The 22,222-nt window shown below is 42.8% G+C and overlaps 1 protein-coding gene across 1 annotated transcript in view; it reads right to left on the reverse strand.

Annotated features, from left to right (window-relative positions):
* Positions 1 to 482: 482 nt before the first annotated feature.
* The window catches only part of FGGY (FGGY carbohydrate kinase domain containing), a gene marked incomplete at its 5' end in the record, with an annotated part of 74,867 nt that continues 53,127 nt past the window's right edge, over positions 483 to 22,222 (reverse strand). Inside the window, one exon of the mRNA XM_010281444.1 lies at positions 483 to 548. Coding sequence (XP_010279746.1) covers positions 483 to 548 — 66 coding nt within the window. The remainder of the gene's footprint in view (positions 549 to 22,222) is intronic.

The raw sequence follows: 22,222 nt of genomic DNA on the forward strand, positions 1-22,222 counted from the left end.
CGCTCTGACCTCCCGCAGCGTCCGGGCCTTCACCGCATCCCTCGCGCCGCGGGTGGCGAGCCGCGGGCACGGGCAGAGACCTACGCACCCCCCTGACGGCTACACGCGGCCTGTCCCGCCTTCAGCCGTCCTGGGGGACAAACAGTGCTGCGTCCCCGCAGAGCTGCAGGCTCGGTTTTAAACTGCAAAAGGGCAGACTGCGACTAGACATCGGGAAGACATCTTTCACAGTGAGGGTGGTGAAACCCGGGCCCAGGTTGCCCAGAGTGGGGGTAGGTGCCCCATCCCTGGGAACACTCAAGGCCAAGTTGGACGGGGCTCTGAGCAACCTGGTCTGATTGAAGATGTCCCTGCTCACTGCAGGGGGGTTGGACTAATGGCCTTTAAAGGTCCCTTCCAACCCAAACTGTGCTACGATTCCATAAAGAGACAGACCTTAACTCCATCTTCAGTCAGTTCTCACGGATGAACACACACGAGGATTACCTTTTATGCTCATGGTTAGGCTGCACGACTCTCCCAATTTTCCCCATTTTTGCCATGGCCTCCTAGTAAAAGACAAACACAAACTGGAAAAGCCTGGTTTGATTTAAAATACTTTTTGACAAGAACAAGATGTTTCAAAACCAGTCGGAACATTACTGATGTATTTTGTTTTGGCTGAACAGGCCAGATGGCATAAAATATGTTCAATCCCATTATATAGTAGTCATGAGAACAAAGTACTGCAGACCCCTCAGTAAACCAAAATCTGTTCCTCTTTCTTACTGGGAGTCCGAGGCGCAACAGACTTATCTTTTATTATTTACACTAACCAAAGGAAATGTTAAACACTGCATCCCCGGAGGGGAGACTTCTCAAATGAAATGATACTTTACATGAGATCCCTTAATCATTATTCTTGAAGTATCAATTCCCTGCAGCAAGGGAGGGCTCAAGTGCGCTCCAGAAGCTAAAGGTAACTCGCAAAGTTCTGTTATGGAGCCCACAGCTGCCCTCACATTCCAGTATAAAGGGGTAAGAGACAGACTTTGATCCTTCTCTGCTTTTGGCCAAAACAAAGTCAGATGAGGAGATCTCGCAGCATCCCCTGCAGAAAGAGGCTCAGGGACAGAGTCCTGCACAGAAGGGACAGGACCAAATAATGTGGTTTCTCTCCTGATCTCTGTGAGATTCTGATTTTCTGTGGATTCTCCTAAGCAATCCCACTAATGGCCAATGTTCATGCAGGGTCAAGCTCTCAGGCAAGGGTGGAGGGCAGCAGGCACAGGCTATTTTCAGTGGAAGTTATTTCACAAGGAACATTAAAGCAATAGTTTTCAGATGGAACAGTGTTAAACATAAAAGATCAGGATTGAAGAACCAGTGTCTGACTAAATAGCAGCGTTCATAGTTCCTAAGCAGGACCTGGAACCTCTTTTAATGTTAGTGCCTAAAGCACAGCACTGTGAGAGTATCGGAATGACCCCTGGAGAACAGTCAGCCTGTGCTGCTGCTGGAAGCCATCTAGTCAAATACTATGGCTAGATTTTTTTAAGGGTGGATGATTTTATAGGCTGTAATATCTGCTGAAGTAAAATCTTTGCTTCCCACTAATCCAGCTGCATTTTACAGCTGATGATCTCCTAGAACTTTACAACGTAGATGAGGAATGTAAGCAGAGCTTCACCGGCAAAGGACCGGCAGGGAGGCCCTGAGGACAAGCAAGATGACCGGCAGACCTTACATCTTCTGGTTTCCCATTTCCCCTGTGTTAAAGAAATATGATCATGCCGGGATGTAAGCGGGCTGCCCGTGAAGCCAGCAGATACTCTTTCTCCCATGCACAGCAGTGTTTGCTCAGCGAGGCACAAAGTGCCTGGGATGCCAGAGCAGCCGGCGGTCCCCAGCCCTGCCCGGCTGAACCTGCTGTGTTACCTGGCATCGTCTGGGTGTGTTTGCTTCATCCTTCAGCACCAACACGCCCTTTTATACTGCCAGTCCACATCTGCTACTAGAATGTGGAACACCTACTTTCTACATTTCTCAACTTCAGGCCACTAATACTGGACGAAATCGTGGCTCTACCAAAGGAAAACGCACTGTCAGTGATGGTGCAGTCAGGATTTACTCTGTTAGTCCACCTGATAAAACAGCAGGGAGTATTGCTGCGCACTCATGTGCCTGTGCTCTCTCATACGTGCAGAAGTTGATTGGACTTTTGGTTCCCCAAGAAACACCCTTGAAATAACACTTCCAGTGAGATAGCGTGTTCTTTTCTCTGGGACATGTGAGCCTGCTGGCACAGAGACTGTCCACACCAGCCAGATTAAAACACTGGCATGGAAAGGTTGGTACCTTTCCCAGTAAGAGAAACGGGCGTTTATTCCCTGTTCTTTAACAGGTGATACTTGCTCAAGCATTGCTCCTGTTTACAACAGTCTATCTTTTACAGCTCCTTTACGTGGACAGCTGGATTTAGAGGCTACCCAAAAAACGGAACAAACACACAGAAAAAAACAACTCAAAGTAAAAGACAATTCCCTCTGTCACCATCAATACTGCTTTTCCAGATAGTTTTGTGTCTTACAAAAAAACATAAGGCAAATGCAAAGCTCCTTGAAGCACTCTCGCTAATGGAAAGAGTCACCTTGCTTTCTGCTCCCTGCTTTACATCTCTTTTTGAATTGCCTTGGAGATACCGCACAAAAATAAAACCAAGACATCTGAAGAGTCTAAATGTCTCAGAGAAATCCACTTTTTTCTCAGGTGTAACAAAAACGAAAGGGAGGGCCAAACTTCACCATCTGCCCCCTCCGCGCACACGCAGGGCCTGCCTGCTGCTGCCCCGTTCTGGGCAGCGTTAAGAGGGCAGGACACAGACAGCGCCGTCCCAGGACACGTTCTGCTTCTGCCTAAGTATTCTACACAATCGTGTTCTGCTTTACTCTGGGGCTTCTTACAACTTCCAGTGCTGAAAAATGCATTACTGCTTCTTTGGGACACAAGCCAGCCTTTGGAGATAAACCTATCTTCAGATGACTTCTATTTTTACGTTGTTACTCATCTAACTACAGGTCTCCTCAGGCTGGTTCAAGAGAGAACAGGCACCAGCACCGACTCCACCAGGCGTGGAAGGTGTGAGGGCAGCCTTGGTGGGCATGGCTGTCCTGCCGGCCGCTGCAGCCCCGGCCCCGGCTCCCTCCCCTCGTCCCCTTGCTCCCCACCTGTGCCTCCACCACTCTGCTCCACCACCCAATGCCCCACGGGCCACCCGTGGCACTCCGGCTTTCAGACCAAGCGCTTTGCAGCAGTGGTCTTCAAAGGGTGAGACCGAGTCTCTGCAGGGCTGCTGAAAGCCTCCTGCGCTCCCTGCAAGGTCTCCCCAAACCTAACACCCCCGGCACAGAGGCCCCATCCTCTGATGGGCAGCCAGGGAGGGAGCCGCTGCTCCGAGTTTATGGTTGGACTCGATGGTCTTAAGGGTCTTCTCTTCCAACCTAAATAATTCTCTAATTCTACGGTGGGACGGCCAGCAGGACAGGCTAGAGAGGTCCCTAAAGGAAGACCAGACCTTCAAGCCCTGGTCAACACTAGGCAACAGGGCCTGGCTGCTGCTTATCTGCTGCTGCTTCACCCATCTATCCACATTTAGCTAAGGAGGAAGATGCCATGTCTTTCCAGTTTATCGGGTTAAATACTTTTGCATTTTTAAATCTACTGAAAATACATAGGTCTTTGAGAATCCACAGCATTAACGTTTCACAGCAACTACCAGAGTAATGTGGAATAACACGTTAAAAAAATACACAGCCAGCAATTTTGAACAACTCAATCATTCTAGGTTGCTCAAAATATCCTAAATGAATTCCCTCCCCTCATTTGCATTTCGGTTGTGTGTTTTTTTGTTTTTTAAAGTCAGTTTGGTCATTGTTAGTTTGAACAAAAACTTTACTCCCAGAGGAGAGCCTTTTCAACAATTTTCTGGGGACAAAGAGGAACAGAACATTGAAAATATGAATTTACAATGAAATCGGAAACAAAGGAACATTAGAATCGCATTACTGAATCTGATCAACCTTGTGCACTGTTCTGTCTCCAACAAAGCCTTAAATATAGCAAAGAGATAATACTGCTGTTCAGAAATAGTTTGTTTGAGGGTTGACATCCAAATCCATAATTCCAGTCACCAAGAATTTCACAATCTTAATTTGAATGACGCTCTATCTTCTTTGTTTGCCAGTCTAGACAGTACAATGAATACACTGACTTAAACACAATGAATTCTCTCTTAAAACAAAATATTTTGTAAAATTGCTTTTTAATCATTTCTTTTCTCTCTTTCCATAAAGGCTATGCTATAAATAAACCCTGAAAGTTCGCATTTGATCATCATTTCTAAAGGCTGGGCAAGAGGCAAGTGAAGGGTTTACACAGAAAAAAAGAGAGGCACTGTGGAGCAGGAATAAAGGGATGCATTCATGATTTCTAACCTTTTGTTAGAGTGTCAAAGCTGAGACAGCTACAAGCCAGTAAACACTCTGCTTACCACGGAGAGAGTTAGTCAAACGGAGTTACCCTGCCCGGGACAGACGGCACAGGCCCAGGGAACCAAGTTCTACAAGGCTCACCAAGATTTCAGAACAAGGTGCCATGTTGCTGCTGGGAAGATCAGTTGTCATTCAAATTCATTCGGTACTGGTAGCTGAATTATGCTCTTCGGCATGATCTGGGGCGGGAGATAAGTTTAAGACACCAGGGTAGCCTCAACAGGCAGCAGCTCTGCCAGGGAAACCCTATTCGGAACCCAGGGAACACCCTATCTCCTAGGGAAACCCTGTTTTGACATAGCATATAAAAGCTGGAAATTTCAACTGTTGTCCCTTCAATAATGGAAAGGAAAAGGCTTTTAATGCTCTGTGGCAGCCGCAGTGCAGCAAGCTAGTCTGTCACACCAGGAGGAACCAGGAAAAGCATGTCAGCCTGGCTTCAGGAGCCCACAGGAGGTTCTTACAGGGGCTAGCTTGAGATGGGGAGACCAGTCTTCTCTGAGTTGTGGGCAACGGGCTCCTGCAAGGGCTCTCTCAGAGCACTCAGCATGATCCTGCTCATCCCACGAGAGCAGCCCATCTCCCTTGGAGCTACAGAGGGAGACAAAGAAGATCAGACCACTTGTGAATAGTCCCTAAGTCTGATTTTCAATAGTGACTCAAGAACTTAGGTGGCTGAGTAATACTGAAAATTAATGGGATGTAGGCCCTTAAAAGCACACATCAAATGAGAAATCAGGTTTAGAGACATCAGCCTTAGGTAAGGAAGTGAAGTAACAAAATCTCATTGAAATTAATGAGCTGGGAACATCAGCCCCTTAAGATTGAGCTTTTGCTTTATTTCAGTACTTTAAAAATTGTATGTGAAGTTAAATGGAGGAGGCATTTGAGCACAAATGCACTTTCCCAGCTGTGTTCTCCCCACTCACTCACTTTGATAATCCCAAGAAATGTTTGGACTTTTAACTAGCGTAGTTATTAACTTAACAGTGAAAACAACCACATATCTTCTGAAGTTTTACTGTACAACTTCAGTGTCTGAAAGCATTTGGCCTGCACATACAAAAGCAAACAGCAAAGCTCACCAGAACGTGTGGCACGCTCCACTTAGAGCAACAGCGTGCCAGCTACTTGGAGGAAGGATCCTCAGACAATATAAACACCAAGAGGGGTACTCGAATGCAAAGTAAGCAAGTTTTCTGTGTGAATCCTGCTAGTTTATGGCTTCTCCAGTGACAGCCATGGTTCTGTTGCACCACGAATGACTGGCCTACGAATGATGGGAAGGATGAAAAATAACTCTGCCGTAAACCAGTTTTGGATCATAAATTACAACATAACTAATTCAGGAATCTCAGAACAAGCTGGAATGAGATCCATGGCTTACTCTTCTTCCCAAGCTGAAGTTGTTAATTCACCTCATCTTAGTACATATGCAAAAGGAGAAAATTATATTCATTTTTATTGTGGCAATACAAGCCAAGTGATCAAACGCTGCCATTCTTGCAGCCAAACGTGGTGAGAAATCTGTGCCAGCAAATGTGCTTCTTAACAACTGCTGGGAATGACCCGAGTGTACGCACGGAAGGTCAGTCTCAACTTCTGAACCACACAGAGCTTTGAAACGCAAATTTTGCCTTCATTACCCTGAAAACATTACCCAGACTCAGGTCAGTCTTGACTCTGCTGGTTTTGTACAGCTCTACTGTCACAGGCCCAGCATCAGAGGAAAATAATTTAAACGTTGCCCCATTCACAATAGACTGAAATGCAGGAACATTCTTCCCCACCAGATTTGTACTGATTTGCAGAATTCAGCAGGTGTAAGTACCTTCGAAGTAACAGACTGACTTTCTTTACACTTCTAAGTCTTTGTAACAAATACAGTAAATATTATATGTAATAATTTTTACTGTTCTTCAACAGTGAAGAACCTCTCTCTCACTCATCGCTATTCCACACACATAAGCTGAGACTAACAGATGCTAACTAACATCATTTTAAGAAGTCCAGTCACAGATATATTTGGATTCAAGGGGAATAAATAGATTTCTTGAAATGCTGATGTTCAAGAAATACTTTTAAACTTTTCTGAGAATTGTAAGCAAGCCTGCTATTTTCTTACAGGCTTTTATTTAGGGACTGCTTACTCAATAGCCTGGAGATGCAAAATTCATCTTATCTCTCCTTAAAGGAGTTACATGAATGTATTTATGTAACAGAGCCCTAGCAGTACATTACTTTTTAGTGGTATATGACTGCATGAAGAAAGCATGTGATGGACCATATACAATGTTTTTCTAGTGGTTTTTTTCCCCCCTCTTAAATTTGTTTGAGTTACAGGGGCAGATCTTGGCAGTATGCACAAAGCCCAAAATCTGTAACTCAATTCTCTGTGGTATTCTGAATGGAGTGAGCCAAGTTTTAAAACACATTATGGATAAATATTAGAGCTGAGCAAAAATTTCACACCTCAGACCAAAGTGTGAAAATTTGGCTTTTATTCATTTAGTGAAAAGGTGGAAATTTTCACACAAGGTTGTATTTTCCTTTTGCTGTGTTCCAACACAGATTTCTGTGTTCGTATCAAACCTCAGAGAGAAAGAGGGTTTCTGTCTGTCTGTCTGTCAGTGAGACTACAGAGAAGGAAGGAGAAGAGGACAGAAGGATGGAGGTCCAGCAAGGAGGACACCAGCTCAGGACTTGAGTTCAAGTCTGTCTTCCAGGAAAAGCCACTGGCCTTTTGAATCTTACTATCCATATGTCAGATAACAGCCCTGGCCCGTCTTAGAGGAATATTTTATGCATTTGTTTGTTGAGGACTGTTACTGTGGTGGAGAGGAATCAGGCAGGTAGCTTAGAAGCAGCCCAACATTATTCTACCTCTAAACCATCCAACTTCAGTTGACAGGGCCAACTGGATGGGCCTTGGATGGATCCTCAGTACTGTGACAAGGTAGTTTTCTGGTTCAAGCACTGAATCAGGATGCAGAGAGTTTGCGGCAGATTCCGCGAGTTATCCGGGACATGTAATTTACTCTTTTAATTTTCAGTGACTTGTCCCTGAAACAAACTTGCACCCATTGTTTTCCCCCAGGTTTGCTTTGGCTTGTCCACAAAACTCTAGGTTTGTCCCTAATTTTGTACTGTGGGTGGTACATGGGGCTCTCAGTCCTACTGCAGCTCTCCGTGCCTCACTGAAGTCCCTACCACTTGACCTGTCTTGTCCTGCTGGAGCATGGGTTTCACTCCTTAGTATCAGAGACAAGAACAAATGGAAAAGAGATCTCATCACAGTAGAGACAAGTGCAGGAAAGGCCATGGTACCACTCCTACTTCCAGAGCACCTACTTTTACTCTGCTTCAGTGACTACACTGAGCTGAGCATCAGACAGACTGTGGCGACCAAAGCTCGGTGCTGCAGAGAGCTTGTGCTTCAGCCAGGCGTGGCCAGCTGACAGGCAAAGCCATAGGAGGAGCAGCAGTGGCAATGCAGCTGCTGCAAAGGGTGGCTTGTTGTGCTAGCGATGATATTAATTACTTATTCTGCAGACCAAATTTAGAATGGGATGAGGGTCAGCTATGATTGCCACACCATCTATCAGCTGGAAACTATGTTTGGGTCTAAGCTCCAGCCACACTGCTACTAAATATAGGTTGTTTTGTTGTTGATTTGACTCTGCACTCCCCCAAGTTGCCTTTGACTATCAAATAATTAAGCAGTTAGCTTTGTGAGGGCTCCACTGCTGGCACCTCTTAGTGCCCAAAGCTGCTTGGATGCAAACTTGACAGCTTAGCGGGGGTTTCAGCTTACCCGGGCAATGGAAAGAGCCCAAGTGTTTAGCTCCCGTTTCAGTTTCACAGATTGCTGGCACTGGGTGCCATGAATCAACAGTCTGTGGGCAACATCTAAGCAGTCTGCACCAGAGCTGGGGCACGGTTTAGCTGCACTTACCCTGACATGAGCTTGTATAGATTATTCATGAAGTCTAAGGTCTGTGTATGAAGACGCAAGCTAGTTTTAAATATGGCTAGCACAGATACTGGTAAGATGCCATCGCAGCAGCGCAGAGGTCTGCCCAGCCTGCTCACCGGGCTGGTTTCCACGACCCGGAGCCCGCTCTGCCTCCTCGCCGGTCCCGCGCCCTGGGTGGCAATGCCGCCCTGGCTACACCACCAACGGGGACAGACAGTACATTTCCCTCACCCCCTTCTGAGGTGGAATAAATTCGTTAACCACACACAGCATCACTGTTACAACAGACTAAGAAGGTTTGTCCACATAAACCACATGAAAATATATTAATTTAACCCACTTTTTAGGCTTGGAAACCTTATGCTGACAGGCAGCTCTGCGGAACAGAAAGCAAGCTCACCTGGGAGTCAAGTGAGCGGATTCCTACATCAGATCCTGAGGCAGGGGACTGCACTATAGCTAAAAGCTAAATCAGCCCTCTCCATACTCCTCCTCACTGCTGGTGGTGATGGAGTAAACTAAGCCTGGGAGCACTGCTCTTCTGCACAACCTGGAGCGAGTTATTTCGCTTCTCTGGCTCCCTTCTCACCCTCTGCTTGCAGTATCTGTCCTAATGCTTTTACCCTCCATTTTCGGTGGTAAAACCTTTGGGGCAGGCAGGGCAGGTATGTGCTTCCAGACTAACTTGCACCACAAAAGAAATGAGCTGGACAGAAGCAGGAGGAGTCATTTGGACAGGGAAGGGTAAAACAGAGAAGTTGCATCCGCACAGGATATCCTGACACTCGGCCGTGTACTCGACACAGTATTTGGTTGAACTGCACCACTTCCTTTAAGGTGCAAAATTCAGATTTATTCAGCTGATTTCTTTTCACATTCACACTGAACATACAGCTTTCTTCGTGTTTAGTCATTGAATTCAAACTTTTATTTGCCATCTGGCAATGGATCGGGGTTTACTGGGGGGAGGGGATAGGAAAGGGGGCTTTTTTTTTTTTTTTGCATCTGTATTTGCTTTATGAGCTATGGCTAAGGCATCATTTACACATGGGGAACTGGATCAGGTTCTCTCAATTCTTTCCATATGTTCACTTATGCTGTCAAAACATTTTTTCGATCTAATTAATCTGCACACGTCTCTCTCTTCATTTCCCCACTCGGTGGGTTTTAGCATTTTTGGGGTATCTAGCTGGGATTTTGTCATAAAAATAACTCCCGCCTACACTTTGCTTTAGGGCTACTCCACCAAGAAAATGAAACTATTAGTGACATTTCACTCTTCTCCATCTAATTATTCTTTCCATCTTTCCAACCCTGGTTGAGGAGACTTACCTTTTCCTCTCATCTTTCAAATATATTCTTTGCCATGCTTCAGTGTCTACCTAAGGTTAATGAGGGAAAACCCTGCTGTGAGTTTTGATTTAGGATTATTTTTTATCTAGTTAATCTGATGTGTGGTTTACTATAAAATACCTGTACCTCAGAAATATGCTTACATTTTACCCAATCTGGACTGCATCTGGGAAATTACCCTGGACAGGGGCTCATAAAAAAAACAGAGATCTTTAAAAAAAAGGTCTTTCACTACTGTAAACCAGTAGAAGGTTGAGATGTTAGAACAGAGAGTAAAACTGCATTAAAAAAAGAGAGCCTTCCTGGTAACCTTGCAGACATCCTATCGCTAACAAAGATTAAAATATCACTTAGGAAAAAACTGATATTTTATAGATATCCAACGCGCGGTGCACAGAGAGTAAAACCTAGAAGAAACAAGAAATCTGTTCGGAGTTAGACTGCATAGCCATTCTTCCTCGTGAAGCACAGTACAGAGAAGATCGCTGTCTACGGCAGAGGGCATTTGGTTTCCTTGCCATGATTGCTACAGACAAGGTGTTAGCGACCTTTTCTACCACACTCTTCCAGAAAGTATTTTTCTTTCCCAAATTTAAAGCTACAGTGACTAAACTGAGTGAAAGCTGAAGCAAGGCACACTGATCAGCTGATGATATTGTCCCATTTTGTTAAAAACGGGGCACCCTCTCTTCTCTAGGTCTGAATATCAGTGGCAGCCAGGGATGAGAAGCTACTCCTCTCATTTGCTCTTCTGCCATTAAAACTGTCAATTAAGAAGAGTGCTGTTCCTAAAAAGCACTTTAAGTGCTCGATACATATTGCTATGAAGTTCAGAAGGCTCTTGATTCCTTAAAAACCTGGGAAGCCTGGGATGGATGGGACAGCCAGTCTGTTGCCAAATGGGCTCCAACAGCAGCAAGTGAAAATACCAACCTGAACCGCGAGATTCCTGTGGACACAGAATTCTGAGAGATTTGTATGAGGGAACTTGTTACAGTTACGTCAGAATAGGTGTTCTGCTCCCCTTGCTCCTAAAAAGTTTGGCTTGTATGTCTTGGAGACTGTTGGGAAACGGTGAATACAGTTCTCTTTAGCATTAAAACTCCTCTGCAAGTAGGAACATCTTTACACGCACAACCTCTCCGGGTATTGCAATTACATTTATTGTATAGGAAAACCTGCAGGTACCAACTTAGACAAAATCATTGGGAAGAAACTATCCTTGTTGGTAAATGTCAAAAGTTACCCTCATCACTACTCTAGCTATCTGTCAGGCCTGACATTTTTCTATACAAAGCCAAAACCAAGGGCTATTAATCCCCACCTGCCCCAGAGCCATAAAAGAGCCTTTGATTGCAGTAATATTACATAACCTCTTTTAATGAGCAAATCTAAACCTGCCACCCAGCACTGCCAGTAGCGATTTTTAAAGGTATCTGAGGCATCTTTTTCATTAGGAGACCTTCTAAGAAAGCATTTGTATTCATGTGGCAAATAGAAAAAGAGCACATTTTATAGTTGACTGTGCCCAAAACAATAGCTCGTTCTGTCTGAAAACACACCAGTTAGAATTAAAAGTGCAGTTAGCATGTGAGTGAGTCATCAAGTGGTAGCAGAGTTTGGCTGGCTCACAGCCCGAGATCTAATATAGCACCATCCTGCCCCTGGGGTTATCTTTAAAGCTGAGATCTTGCAGAGAAGAGCACACTAGACAGCCTCCACTTTCCCACCTCCAAATTTTGGCTAGGTGGGAGGGTTGGTAAGCTTGTTTATAAGCTCTTCTTGTTATCTCCAGGAAAGACGAACGGCACCAAATCCCTCCAGAGGGATGTTCTCACCCTACAACACCCAGCCAGTCACCATTCCTACTTTTACTTTGCTGTCCTATCTTTATTTCCCATTTTTTAAGAAGCCCCCAGTGAGCTGCACCTTGTGGCTCGCATTTCCAAGCAAACCTTGCCCCTTCACTCACTTTAATGAGAAATTTCTAACCCCCACTGCTCCTGAATTTCTTATGGGGGAAAGTTCTTCCCAGCACAACTTCTGTGACTCTAAGGAGAGCAGTTGGATACATCAGCTCCTGGATTTTAATCTTGGACAAGTCACAAGTCTGCACCTCAGTTTTTCATATAGTCCATGGGAATCTATACCACCACTAGATTAATATCAAACACCTAGGAGGGAAAGCTAGCCAATGTGGGACACAAATGAAGAAAAAACACTTTACGCTTCACAATTCAGCTGATCCTAAGAATTGAGCCAATTCCTATTAAAGACAGCAAGCTGAGAGAAGAGATGAATAGCAGAGGCTCAGATGGCTCCTAGAGCTTTTCACTTGTAGGTCACCACTCAGAACCTCAGCGAGGTCAGTGAGTGTTTGCGAGTTATCATGGTATGCAAGCATTTCATAGTGTCCTTTGCAAAGAGGATTTATTAGTTTCAAATTAATTTCTATTGTATGCACTTTTCACAACATGAAACCCTCCATTGTTACAGCTCAGTCGCTGTTAACCCTTCGCAAACCTACACAAGAGAAACTGCTACCCGAACAGCTTGCCTTTTAAAATTATACTTTGAAGAAGTGTCCTAACTGTGAACTGAGCCTGGATGACCTCAAAGAGCCTTTCCTAGCCTTGGGTAGAGGCACAGCCATGAGAGGAAAGCTGTACTGCAGCTGCACATACTGTTCCTCACTCGTGCATAAACCGGGAAAGGCAGAGCCCAGCTCTGCAGGCTTGTTCTTTACTCCCCACAGGGACTGTGCAGCCCTCGCTGGGTCTGCTCATGAAGAAAGATAAGTGTGTGTGCTGGCAGCACCATAGGCCTATTCTTTGCAGAAAGTACTTTCTGAAAGAAAAAACAAAACAGAAGAAGCAAAAATGAACAACTATATCATTATCTGATGTGCCGAGATCTCAGCAGAGATCATTTCAAAGATCCATATTGTTTACAGCAGCTGATGAGTCTAACAAGTGCTGAAGCTGTGCTCTCGCTTAAAGTGCTAACATATTTACAGTTTTCAATCCTGTCCTTAGCACTTATCTGTCATTTCAAGATGAATGCTCCTTTTGTACAGGCTAATTACTTGCACGAATACTCCACTAGCTCAAAATCCCAGATTTGTTTCGCTTTTCCATTAGCAGCAATTTTGTACTTTGGAAATTGCTTAATACAGTAAATCTAAAAAAAGCTAGTTTTTGTTCAAAGGTATTTCTTTGGCTGTGACAAATCTAGAACGGGGGGAGGGAAATTAAATTACATTTATCTGATGAAAGTCTTAATTTTACTATACAACTTTTCTAAATGTCACTTACCCATTGTTCTGCTCTGACTGGGTTATTGGTATTAGAATAATTTGTGTAGATCTATATAAAATCAGACTGGATCAGTAATAGATCTAGCTAAACTGCTTGATAAGAAGCGGTTTTCTCATGCTCAACTATATATAATACGTTAAACATTTGGTAGGATCCCATCCTGCCTCCTCCTCTTCCAACAAACGGTAGGACCATGTGCAACTGAAAAGCTGCCAGTCATTTCACTTTTACAGGACTATAAGGAATGTGGGCCATTCTACAACTCAGTAACTTAATTTAAAAAAATACAACCCAGACATGCAAGAAAAAGGATACAGTTATAACAAGGAGGTCTTATCCTGTTGAATGTTTTACATTACATTCATTGGGTTACTGACCTGTCGCAAACCAGTTTCAGATGCAAATCAAAAAATGCTCAGCAATGCAAGATGCATTTGTTGTTTCTGCTAATCCTGATCCCACTGCAGTCAAAAAAGGATAACATCTGATTTTCAGAAGTCTCCAGAATTTGCTGGAGTCTTCAACTGCAGTTTAGAAGGCTCCATACTTGAGCAAAAAGAGCACCCAGTCTCTCAGTTACGTGTTAATTCCAGCATAAGATGTCTAAAGCTACAAGTCTGTGAATGAAAATGCTGATCTCGAATTAGCCTTTGTTGTTCCTAAGGAATTGCCAATACAAACCATGAATGAATTTGTGCTTTAAAGGATATGGTCTTCCATTCCTGCCCAAATATTTTTTAAAAACAAGAATCCTGCATATGAAGTGCATTTCATTGTAAATGTATAAGACAACCTTTAAAAGTCATGAATGCTGTAAATATTAAACATTTATATAAACTGCAGTTACATTCATCTCATAGTAGTACACAGGCCATCTTTCATATTATATACATAGCAATAAAAATTACCACACATAATAAACTGGTTGCAGTTCTAAACTAAGATTTTGGTTTGCTATTCAGAAGTCAAAGTATATTCCAATTATGTGCAACAGAGTTGTCAGTCTACCAGCCTTTCCATTCTTACTTATTTTAATCCACCAGAGCAACGCCATTAGCATCATCATAGATTTTCTTTGCACTTTTCATTCTATCACCTTTAATAGAACTATAAAACCAGCCTCCGAGGTACTTACACATCACTAGATCTGCTTCACAAATCAGTTGGATGAAGAACAAAGTTAAACAACTTGCCCGGAGTCAGTGGCAAAGCTGGGAATAAAACTCTCGAGTTAGGTAACATTCATTGTTTTCTCACTGCAAAATTCTGCTTTTATTTATACCAAGGTAAACTCAGAAGAACTTGATAGTGGCTTATGAACAGGGGCTTACGTCAGATTCGAGCTAGTACAGCTGATGAGTTTCCCCAATATATGCAGTATCTCCCATTACCAGGCTGCTAATAAGAACTACACTGGCAAATGCAGCCTTCTTCCTCCTGTCACTAAGAAATACTACCTGACATTTTACATGCTATTTGTTTGATCTGTAAAGCCAGGCAATTCAGTTCTTATCTCAAAGGCATTAAACAAGCTTGCTGACTTGAGGTGTCTAACATTTCTGGATATTCGTTATCTGTTCATACTTGAAGAGTTACAACAGGAACAGGGATGCTGATAAACAAAGAAAAGCCCTTTTTCCTTAACCCTTACTGCTAACGCTGCAGAAAAATCCAGCCTGCATGGGTGGTATATGTGCAAAAACCTCTCTTGACCCTAAATCTATTGCTGTGTTGCAGATATAAGGTATTATCTATCTATAGCACGTTTTCCTGCTTCCTGAAGGCACAAGCAAAAGAATGGCAAATGGCATCATTCGGAGAAATTGAGAAAGTTATAAAACATAGCAAAAAATGTGGATGGGAGGAAAATGAGGCAGGGAAGTTCAAAGGCAGCTAAATGAAATGCTCCTGTGAAACAGATCCTGTGTAATTAGCCACTAGGGGGAACAAGAGTCATGCTGCTTAATTAAGGTGCAGTCACTTTTAGCAGCGGGCCTGGAGGGTTATCCTTGCCCAGGGAAGCTGGCTGGGGTGTTGGAGCACTTTCCCGTAAGCTTTCGAGTGGGACAAAGGCTTTTTGACCCTCCGCTGTGTTTCACTTTCCCCTACCAGGTCTGTATAGCCCTTGGCACAAGCAGTTAATAAGACTTGAAGGATTCATGCACTTTTCATATTTTCTAGCTGCAGTTAACTATTTTTGCAACTGAAGCATCTGGTAAAAATCTTTGCGCAAAATCCTGGGAGCAGAAAGGAAGGGATGAAGTAAACTGAGGGGACGAAAAAAAGAAAAAGGGGAAAAAAGGCAAAGCTGGGTTTTTCAGATAGCGTACAGTTCGGTGTTATCTCAAAGTAAAAGGAAAGAAAAATCACATGCAGCTCACGCAAACGGTGTGAGGAACGTGGAGCAATGCTCTGCTGCTATCGTTAGACTGAGGTAGTGGTTGGGAGGGACGACAAGGGACCCCCACCCCGCCTCGTGCCTGCTGTCCTGCATGACTGGGGCCACGTGGGAAAAATGAATGAGGCAAAAAGTAAAAGCCCCTCTCGGGCCACTTCTTCTCTGCTGCTGCTGAGGACACAGAACTATTCAACAGCACGGCTGGGACTGAATCACAGACAAACTATCTTTCCTATTACCATAAATATGACAAATAAGTAATAGTTATGGCCTGTAAACACAAGACTGAAATTAAATAGAGTTCTAAATGGTACCCTGTAACTGGAAGCAGGATCCTACTCCTATTAGAGCCAGCTCAGCCTAAAGAGTATCAGATGTTACTCAGGCCTTAGAAGGCCTGAGACATAAACTGTGTGTGTAAGAGAAAAAGAAGTCAAATGACTCATGACAGAGTTTGTTTTAATATAAATGACTTCTTCTGGCTCTTTGCTTTTAAAGACTTGCCATTTTCAGATCCTGAACAGCTAACCTAGGCAGCTGGCTTCCTTAGCCAGTGTCCCTCATTTTATGTATAAAGCGCTGGCATTTACAAACCGGTATTCCTTTGGCTAGGGGAGGGCAGTTTATTTTAGCACTGTGATCGATGCCATCATAAATCTCTTGTCTTCCGGTCCACAAACATGGGCACAGCCCAACCAGTGCCGTGTGGATATGCTGCACCCATGAAACAGAGGATACCCCACAACGCTTCACTGAAGTCCTACAAGCCTTCAGAGTAGATCTGAGGGATCAGCACTGAATGAGCCACAAACCATTCCTTCCTCTTTGGTTTTTACTACATGAGGGCACGGGCAAGGGACTGAGATAATAAAGGAGCAGGGAAAGAAAGAGAGAACAAAAGAAGAGGAACAAGATGAAATAAGAGAACAGCAGAAGAATCAACAGATGAGAAAAGAAGAAAAAGTGGAAAAAGTTAAACAGAAAAGAGGCACAAACAAGAAGGCAAGAATATAAGAGGAAAGAATAAACAATAACAGCGTGGGAGTAGGGAGAGGGAGATGGTGAGGATATTGGGGACTTAGTGCCAAAAAAGAAAAGCCCCATTCTCCACCACACCTATCTTCTTTCTCATGTTTCTTTTATTCTTTCCATGCCAGTCCTCTGGTTCTCCCCTGGGATGAGTGGAACTTCCACGTCCAGAAAGCCACAAGTTTGGCATTTTGTGTCTTATGGCAAATATGCTGGCTAGGAAATGTTTCCACAGGGGAAAAGTTATAGAAACAAAATTAAAAGCAAAGCTTGCTTAGTCTCCCTTTCATGCAATGCAAGAATCATCCCTTAGATGGGACTATTGCAAAATTAAACATCCTTACAACCATGAACAGTAAATAATGAGTAATGTGCTTATATATACAAAGCTTTTAGACCAACCAGTCAAAGAAAGCGATAGCTCATCACAAAAAGACCCCATTTATCAGAAGAGCTTCAAACAGCTTAGCATCTTCAGGGCCATTACTCATTTCTTTCACCTAAGCTAAGTGCCAGCTTCCAACCTAGAGGCTAACACATATCCAATTTATCTGCTGTAAGACACTCAAGCACTGCTTCCCTCAGTCTAGTCTAAAGATACAGGATTCAATACCTAAACTACTTGAAGTTAACAGAATTGAGTGATTTCACGACAACAGATAGGAAGACACTAGCCTGGGGAAATTAGGTAAAAATCAAGTCTTACCAGACACTCTGAAAGCAAAAGGAGTTTGACACAAGGCTACTAAACTCAGCAGTATTTTGCTGAATATATCCAAGGTGTTTAACTCAGTTCTGAGTTACAGGGCTGAGCGATGAAGGGACCTTCCAAATGCGATACATATTCATCCTCCACCCCACAATTCTGGGAGGTAGAGGTTGGGCTTGGTGATGGTACAGCCCTCCACACATACTCTTCTTGTTGAGAGATTCTTCAGAGGAGAAAATATTGATTAAGAATTCATTTATTTTCCCAACTGTTTTCCCTTGGAGGGTCCCCTACGCTTCCAGAGCTCCAAAAGAAATGACATGGTGAGATCTAACAGCTCCTCAGTTTGTTTAGAGAGGAGCGCACTGCCACATCACTTTACTCTGTTCCTTGGCAAAACAATGTGCTCCCATTAGAGCTTCCACACCCACACTCCTCCCTAAAATTTCTACCTGGTAAAGGACTATCTGGAAGCTGTGCAGAAAACAGCAACTTACAGCGGGTACTCAGACAAACAGGCCCCACATGGGTCAAAATATATTTATGTGCTGAAGGTTAGTAATGCTGTGGTGAATGCAACCCCTAGGAGTACTACACATTGAGTACATTCCTTATAAATTACTCTTAGTGGAAAAGTGCACTTGTGGAAGATGACAATCCAACTCACTTTCGCTGCTTATACAGGCTTTATAAGGCACAGCAAGGCATGGGCACAGCGATTCTCCTTATTCGTGTTCTTCCAGTGTTTTTAAACTCTCATCTAGAGGAGTATCTTTGTGCAAAAATCTGCAACTTATGCTTTTCCATGCCCACTTGGTGGTTAGCCTTTCTGCCTAGATTTCCCTCAAGGGTGACAATTATGGTCTTGCTTATAATTATGTGAACACTTGTCCCAATAAAAACAAAACAGAGACATGAAGCAATTTCATATGGATTCTCTCTACATGCCACTGCCCGATTTCTAGTATCAAACTGTGCCTCAGAAATGTTTAAGCACAATGGATGTGAAAAGTTCCTTCAAAACAAGAAAGAAAGCAAGGGTTGGGAATGGCTGTTATTTGTCTATATCCAAGAAACCAAGGAAACAAGAACCTATAAAGGAGAATGAGAATTGGATTCCAATTCTGAGGATAAGGAAAGCCAGTATGTTAATAAAGCAACTGCCTTCTATGGCTAATAAAACTAATAAAAGTTACGGGATCTCTCCTCTACCATTTCAGATCCATGATTATTTGAAAGGGAATAAAGACAAGTGTCTTTACTGTTAACCACAATAAAATGAAATGTATTGGAAATACCTAGGTAGCAGAGTAAACAGAGTCTTGTTAAACTATATAGATTGGGCAAATTTTGAGAAACAACCCCCTCTAGACACCTTTAGGAGAAAGGACAACACAGTACATGTAAGTTATAAAACTTCATCAAGTATAGGGTGGCAGAAGTATGTCCTGGTGGTATGAACCACTGGCATCAAATCCCACGACTAAGTGATCATAATGTCCTTCAAAAAATTTATTGTGAAAAAACTTCAAGCATTTCAGACAGCTAGCGCTGTGACTCTGCATGCTTGTGCTTTGCCACAGAACAGTCTGATCCCCTCCGCTGACATAGCAAGAGTGCAAATCCCAGATGGAAAATGAATCTCACAATGTAGCCAGATTGAGTTTCCAATTCTCCAGTGCACAACTTGAAGGTTGTTCTGCTCCGATATTGAAGAGGTGAGGGCAGAGAGACTTGTAACTTGTTTGACATCCTGAACATCATTTAAGCAAGACACGCTCTGAAAAGGACCTTACTGGCTGCTGACAGTTACAAAGGATCTTGTGGTATCCTCCTTTGTACTCTTCCTTCCTATAAAATATTGCTATCACACTTTTCCCTGCTTAAATGGCCTGGACCCAAGGGGAGTCCAAGGTCCAAATGACTTCAGCTATGTCTCTTGAGTATGTGGGTAAAATCTGTCCTTAAAATAGAAGGAGATGGATCACAGTACATTTTAAAGCAAGTATCTATCTACTATAAAGACACATTTATGGTTTCTTCATATTTATGGTTTTCCTCAAGAACAGAGACGTCCAGGCAGCTAGAAAAACTGTAAGGTTGTGATATTAAACTTCTTCTACAAGCTGATCTTAGCCTTCGTCTGTTTGAAAAAAATCAACTAATTGTACATCTCCTTAGACAAATTCCACCATGGTCATTTCATGGTTTGTTACAAAAATGTGCAGCAGCAGAACCTGAACTATTCTAGGCAGCGTCTTTTCTCCTGCTTGCCAGGTCTTGGGCTTACTGACAGATGAGAAGAATACCATTGGTTTAGCAAGAGTCTCAACTTCTGCAGATTAACAAAACACTAAATCTTATTCTTTGCCAACATCAGCTGACGTGAGTTTATTAAAAGCTAAAAGACATGACAATCTACACACTGAGCCTACAGACAGAAGAGACGGTATTTGCATACATGTGGTTGCTTCTAATATGGTAATCAAGTATGTGCATGGGAGATACAGAACTCGGGTGAAGTCAATGGAGCTATGCCAATGCGCAAAGCTGGCTGTACCTTCAGCATAAAGACAGAGGATTAAATAGACTTCTTTGGTCATTTGAGCATCTGAGAAGTCTTTATTACTTTTCAGTCCATCCTCATAAATGTAAACAAAAGGTAATAAAATTTTTATCACCACTCAGACAGAATTAATAAACAGGTAAGTCGCACTGATATCCCAACACGCAGTGCCCCATCTCCTTCCACTGATGCCCAAATAAAAGGCCATGTTTCCTTCCATTTAATTTCATTAGTGTGGTATTTCATTAAACTACCTACTTCTAGAAAAATAATATGGCCACATCTTTCAGTATTGGATTTCTGAGACAGTTGCCTCCAACTTCAGTACTTCTGTGCCAGATACTTGGCTAATGTAAACAGGCAGTTCTGTTATAGCCAATATATTACACTGACTTACTGCAGCTGCCTTTCCTTGTCATTAAAGAGTTACTGAGAAATTCCAAATCTGAACATTTGTGTACTGGATGACATTTAAAATGGAGCATGTGAAGTTTCCACGAAAGGACAGCACTTAACAAAAGACACCGCCTTTGTATCCTATTACCTATAGCATCCACAGCTTGTTTCTGAATGGGAAATAATAAGAACCAATTGCAAGAGCTCTAATAGCCTTTATCATCTCAAGATGTGTCATCTACCAGTGAACCATGTGTCAGATTCCTGTTTGGGCTCTCATCCAGTAAAGTACTTCAGCACATGGGCAGTCCTGCTTATCTTCAACTGAGCTTCTGCCTACTTGAAAGTTAGGTGATGTACCCAAGTGCTTGACTGGATCAGGGCACTGGAGTAAACTGGTGTCACTCCTCTGAAATCCTGGAGCAATACTGATTTACATTAACTGAGAATTTTGCATTATGATTATGGATCATCTGTCATTTCAGTAGCTATATGACCTGCTACAACAAACCTTGACATTTTCTTAGACAAGTTTTTACCTGTAACAATTTCAAGTGATATAAAATGACTACAAATCATCTAATGTGACAATGAACCAAACACTACTGTACAGCATGTACTGATCTGGTAATACATCAAATGTATGACAACATATAGCATTAGACATTGCACTCCACCAAGAATATTTAACAGCAACAGAATTATTTCTCTCAACTCCAATATAAAAGACAGCCAGCAGGATGATATCAAATGATGGCAGCTCTGCTTCTCATAAAAAGACCTTGGGGACTCCAAGGAGATTTGTGTATCTGCACTTCAACAGCATAGCAATGTGGAAATGTTAAAGTTAGTAAAGCAAACTGTCCTCAAATGAGAAGGGCAACAGATGTCAACCAGTATCACATGTCAGTAAACAGCAACAAGGCAGAGGGTACTTTTCTTAGCACTTTTGTGAAAGCATCGTGCTATCAGCTACAGCCACATTTCAGCTGTTTGACTCTCTAAGTGGTGGTGCTTGTATGTGTGATTTAACTCCCACCAAGAGAGGATTTCCAGCCGTATGGAAATACCAGCCACTGAAGTCAGCTGAAAGAAAGTAGAAATGCTTCTGTATATTTATTGTGGCTTGAAAAGTGAAAAAAAAAAAAAAAAATCACACTCTCAAACTGATTGAAAGCTCATTCTGTGCTTGGCACAGACAGACAAGCATTTATATTTCTCAGCTTTAATAGAGAAGGATCATCCTTAGGGCAAAAGAGTAGTTGTGATTCATCTGCTTTTTACCCTTACTGCAAAGACTTCTGACAGTAAGGCCAAAATATGCTAACTAAAAAGGCACTCTTTGTACCATAAACACTAGGCCACAAGGAACTGGACAGTGGCCATCAAATCACTGCCTTTTAATTTTTCTCTCTCATCTATATTTCTCTAAAGATTTCTGGTAAGAAGGCAGCTGACTCTATACAAAAGCCAGAGGCATTGCCAGTATCTTGGTGGTTTCATGCATGCCATATTGAGTCTAACTTTATTACACAAGAAAAAAAAAAAAACACTTTCAATTAGGCAAAGATGTATTTCAGTGTCAAAACACTAAAGAAAGAGGTAAAGGGATAGAGTTCTCCTACTGCTGAGCCACTGCTTTGAATCCAGGGCTGGTTAGCTGCAAATATACTCCACAGCCATCAAACATCTTAGCTGCTTACACGGAAAACAGTTTGGTTCTCAGCAAGCAGTAGAGTCCACATCCTGAACTGTCCATGACATCCCTTGATAGCTGTGCTGCCAGTCACAAGTTAGAGAACAACAAATGAATGGACCGTGAAGATTCAGCTCTTATCACCATTAGAATACTGTCTCTAACAGTAGATATATAAGCTATGCATTGAAATCTAAAGTCATTTTTTTGTGGAGCACATGTCCCATCAATTGAGACTGATCATACACAATTC

Source organism: Phaethon lepturus, unplaced genomic scaffold, assembly GCF_000687285.1.
Source record: "Phaethon lepturus isolate BGI_N335 unplaced genomic scaffold, ASM68728v1 scaffold45410, whole genome shotgun sequence".
Lineage (NCBI taxonomy): Eukaryota > Metazoa > Chordata > Aves > Phaethontiformes > Phaethontidae > Phaethon > Phaethon lepturus.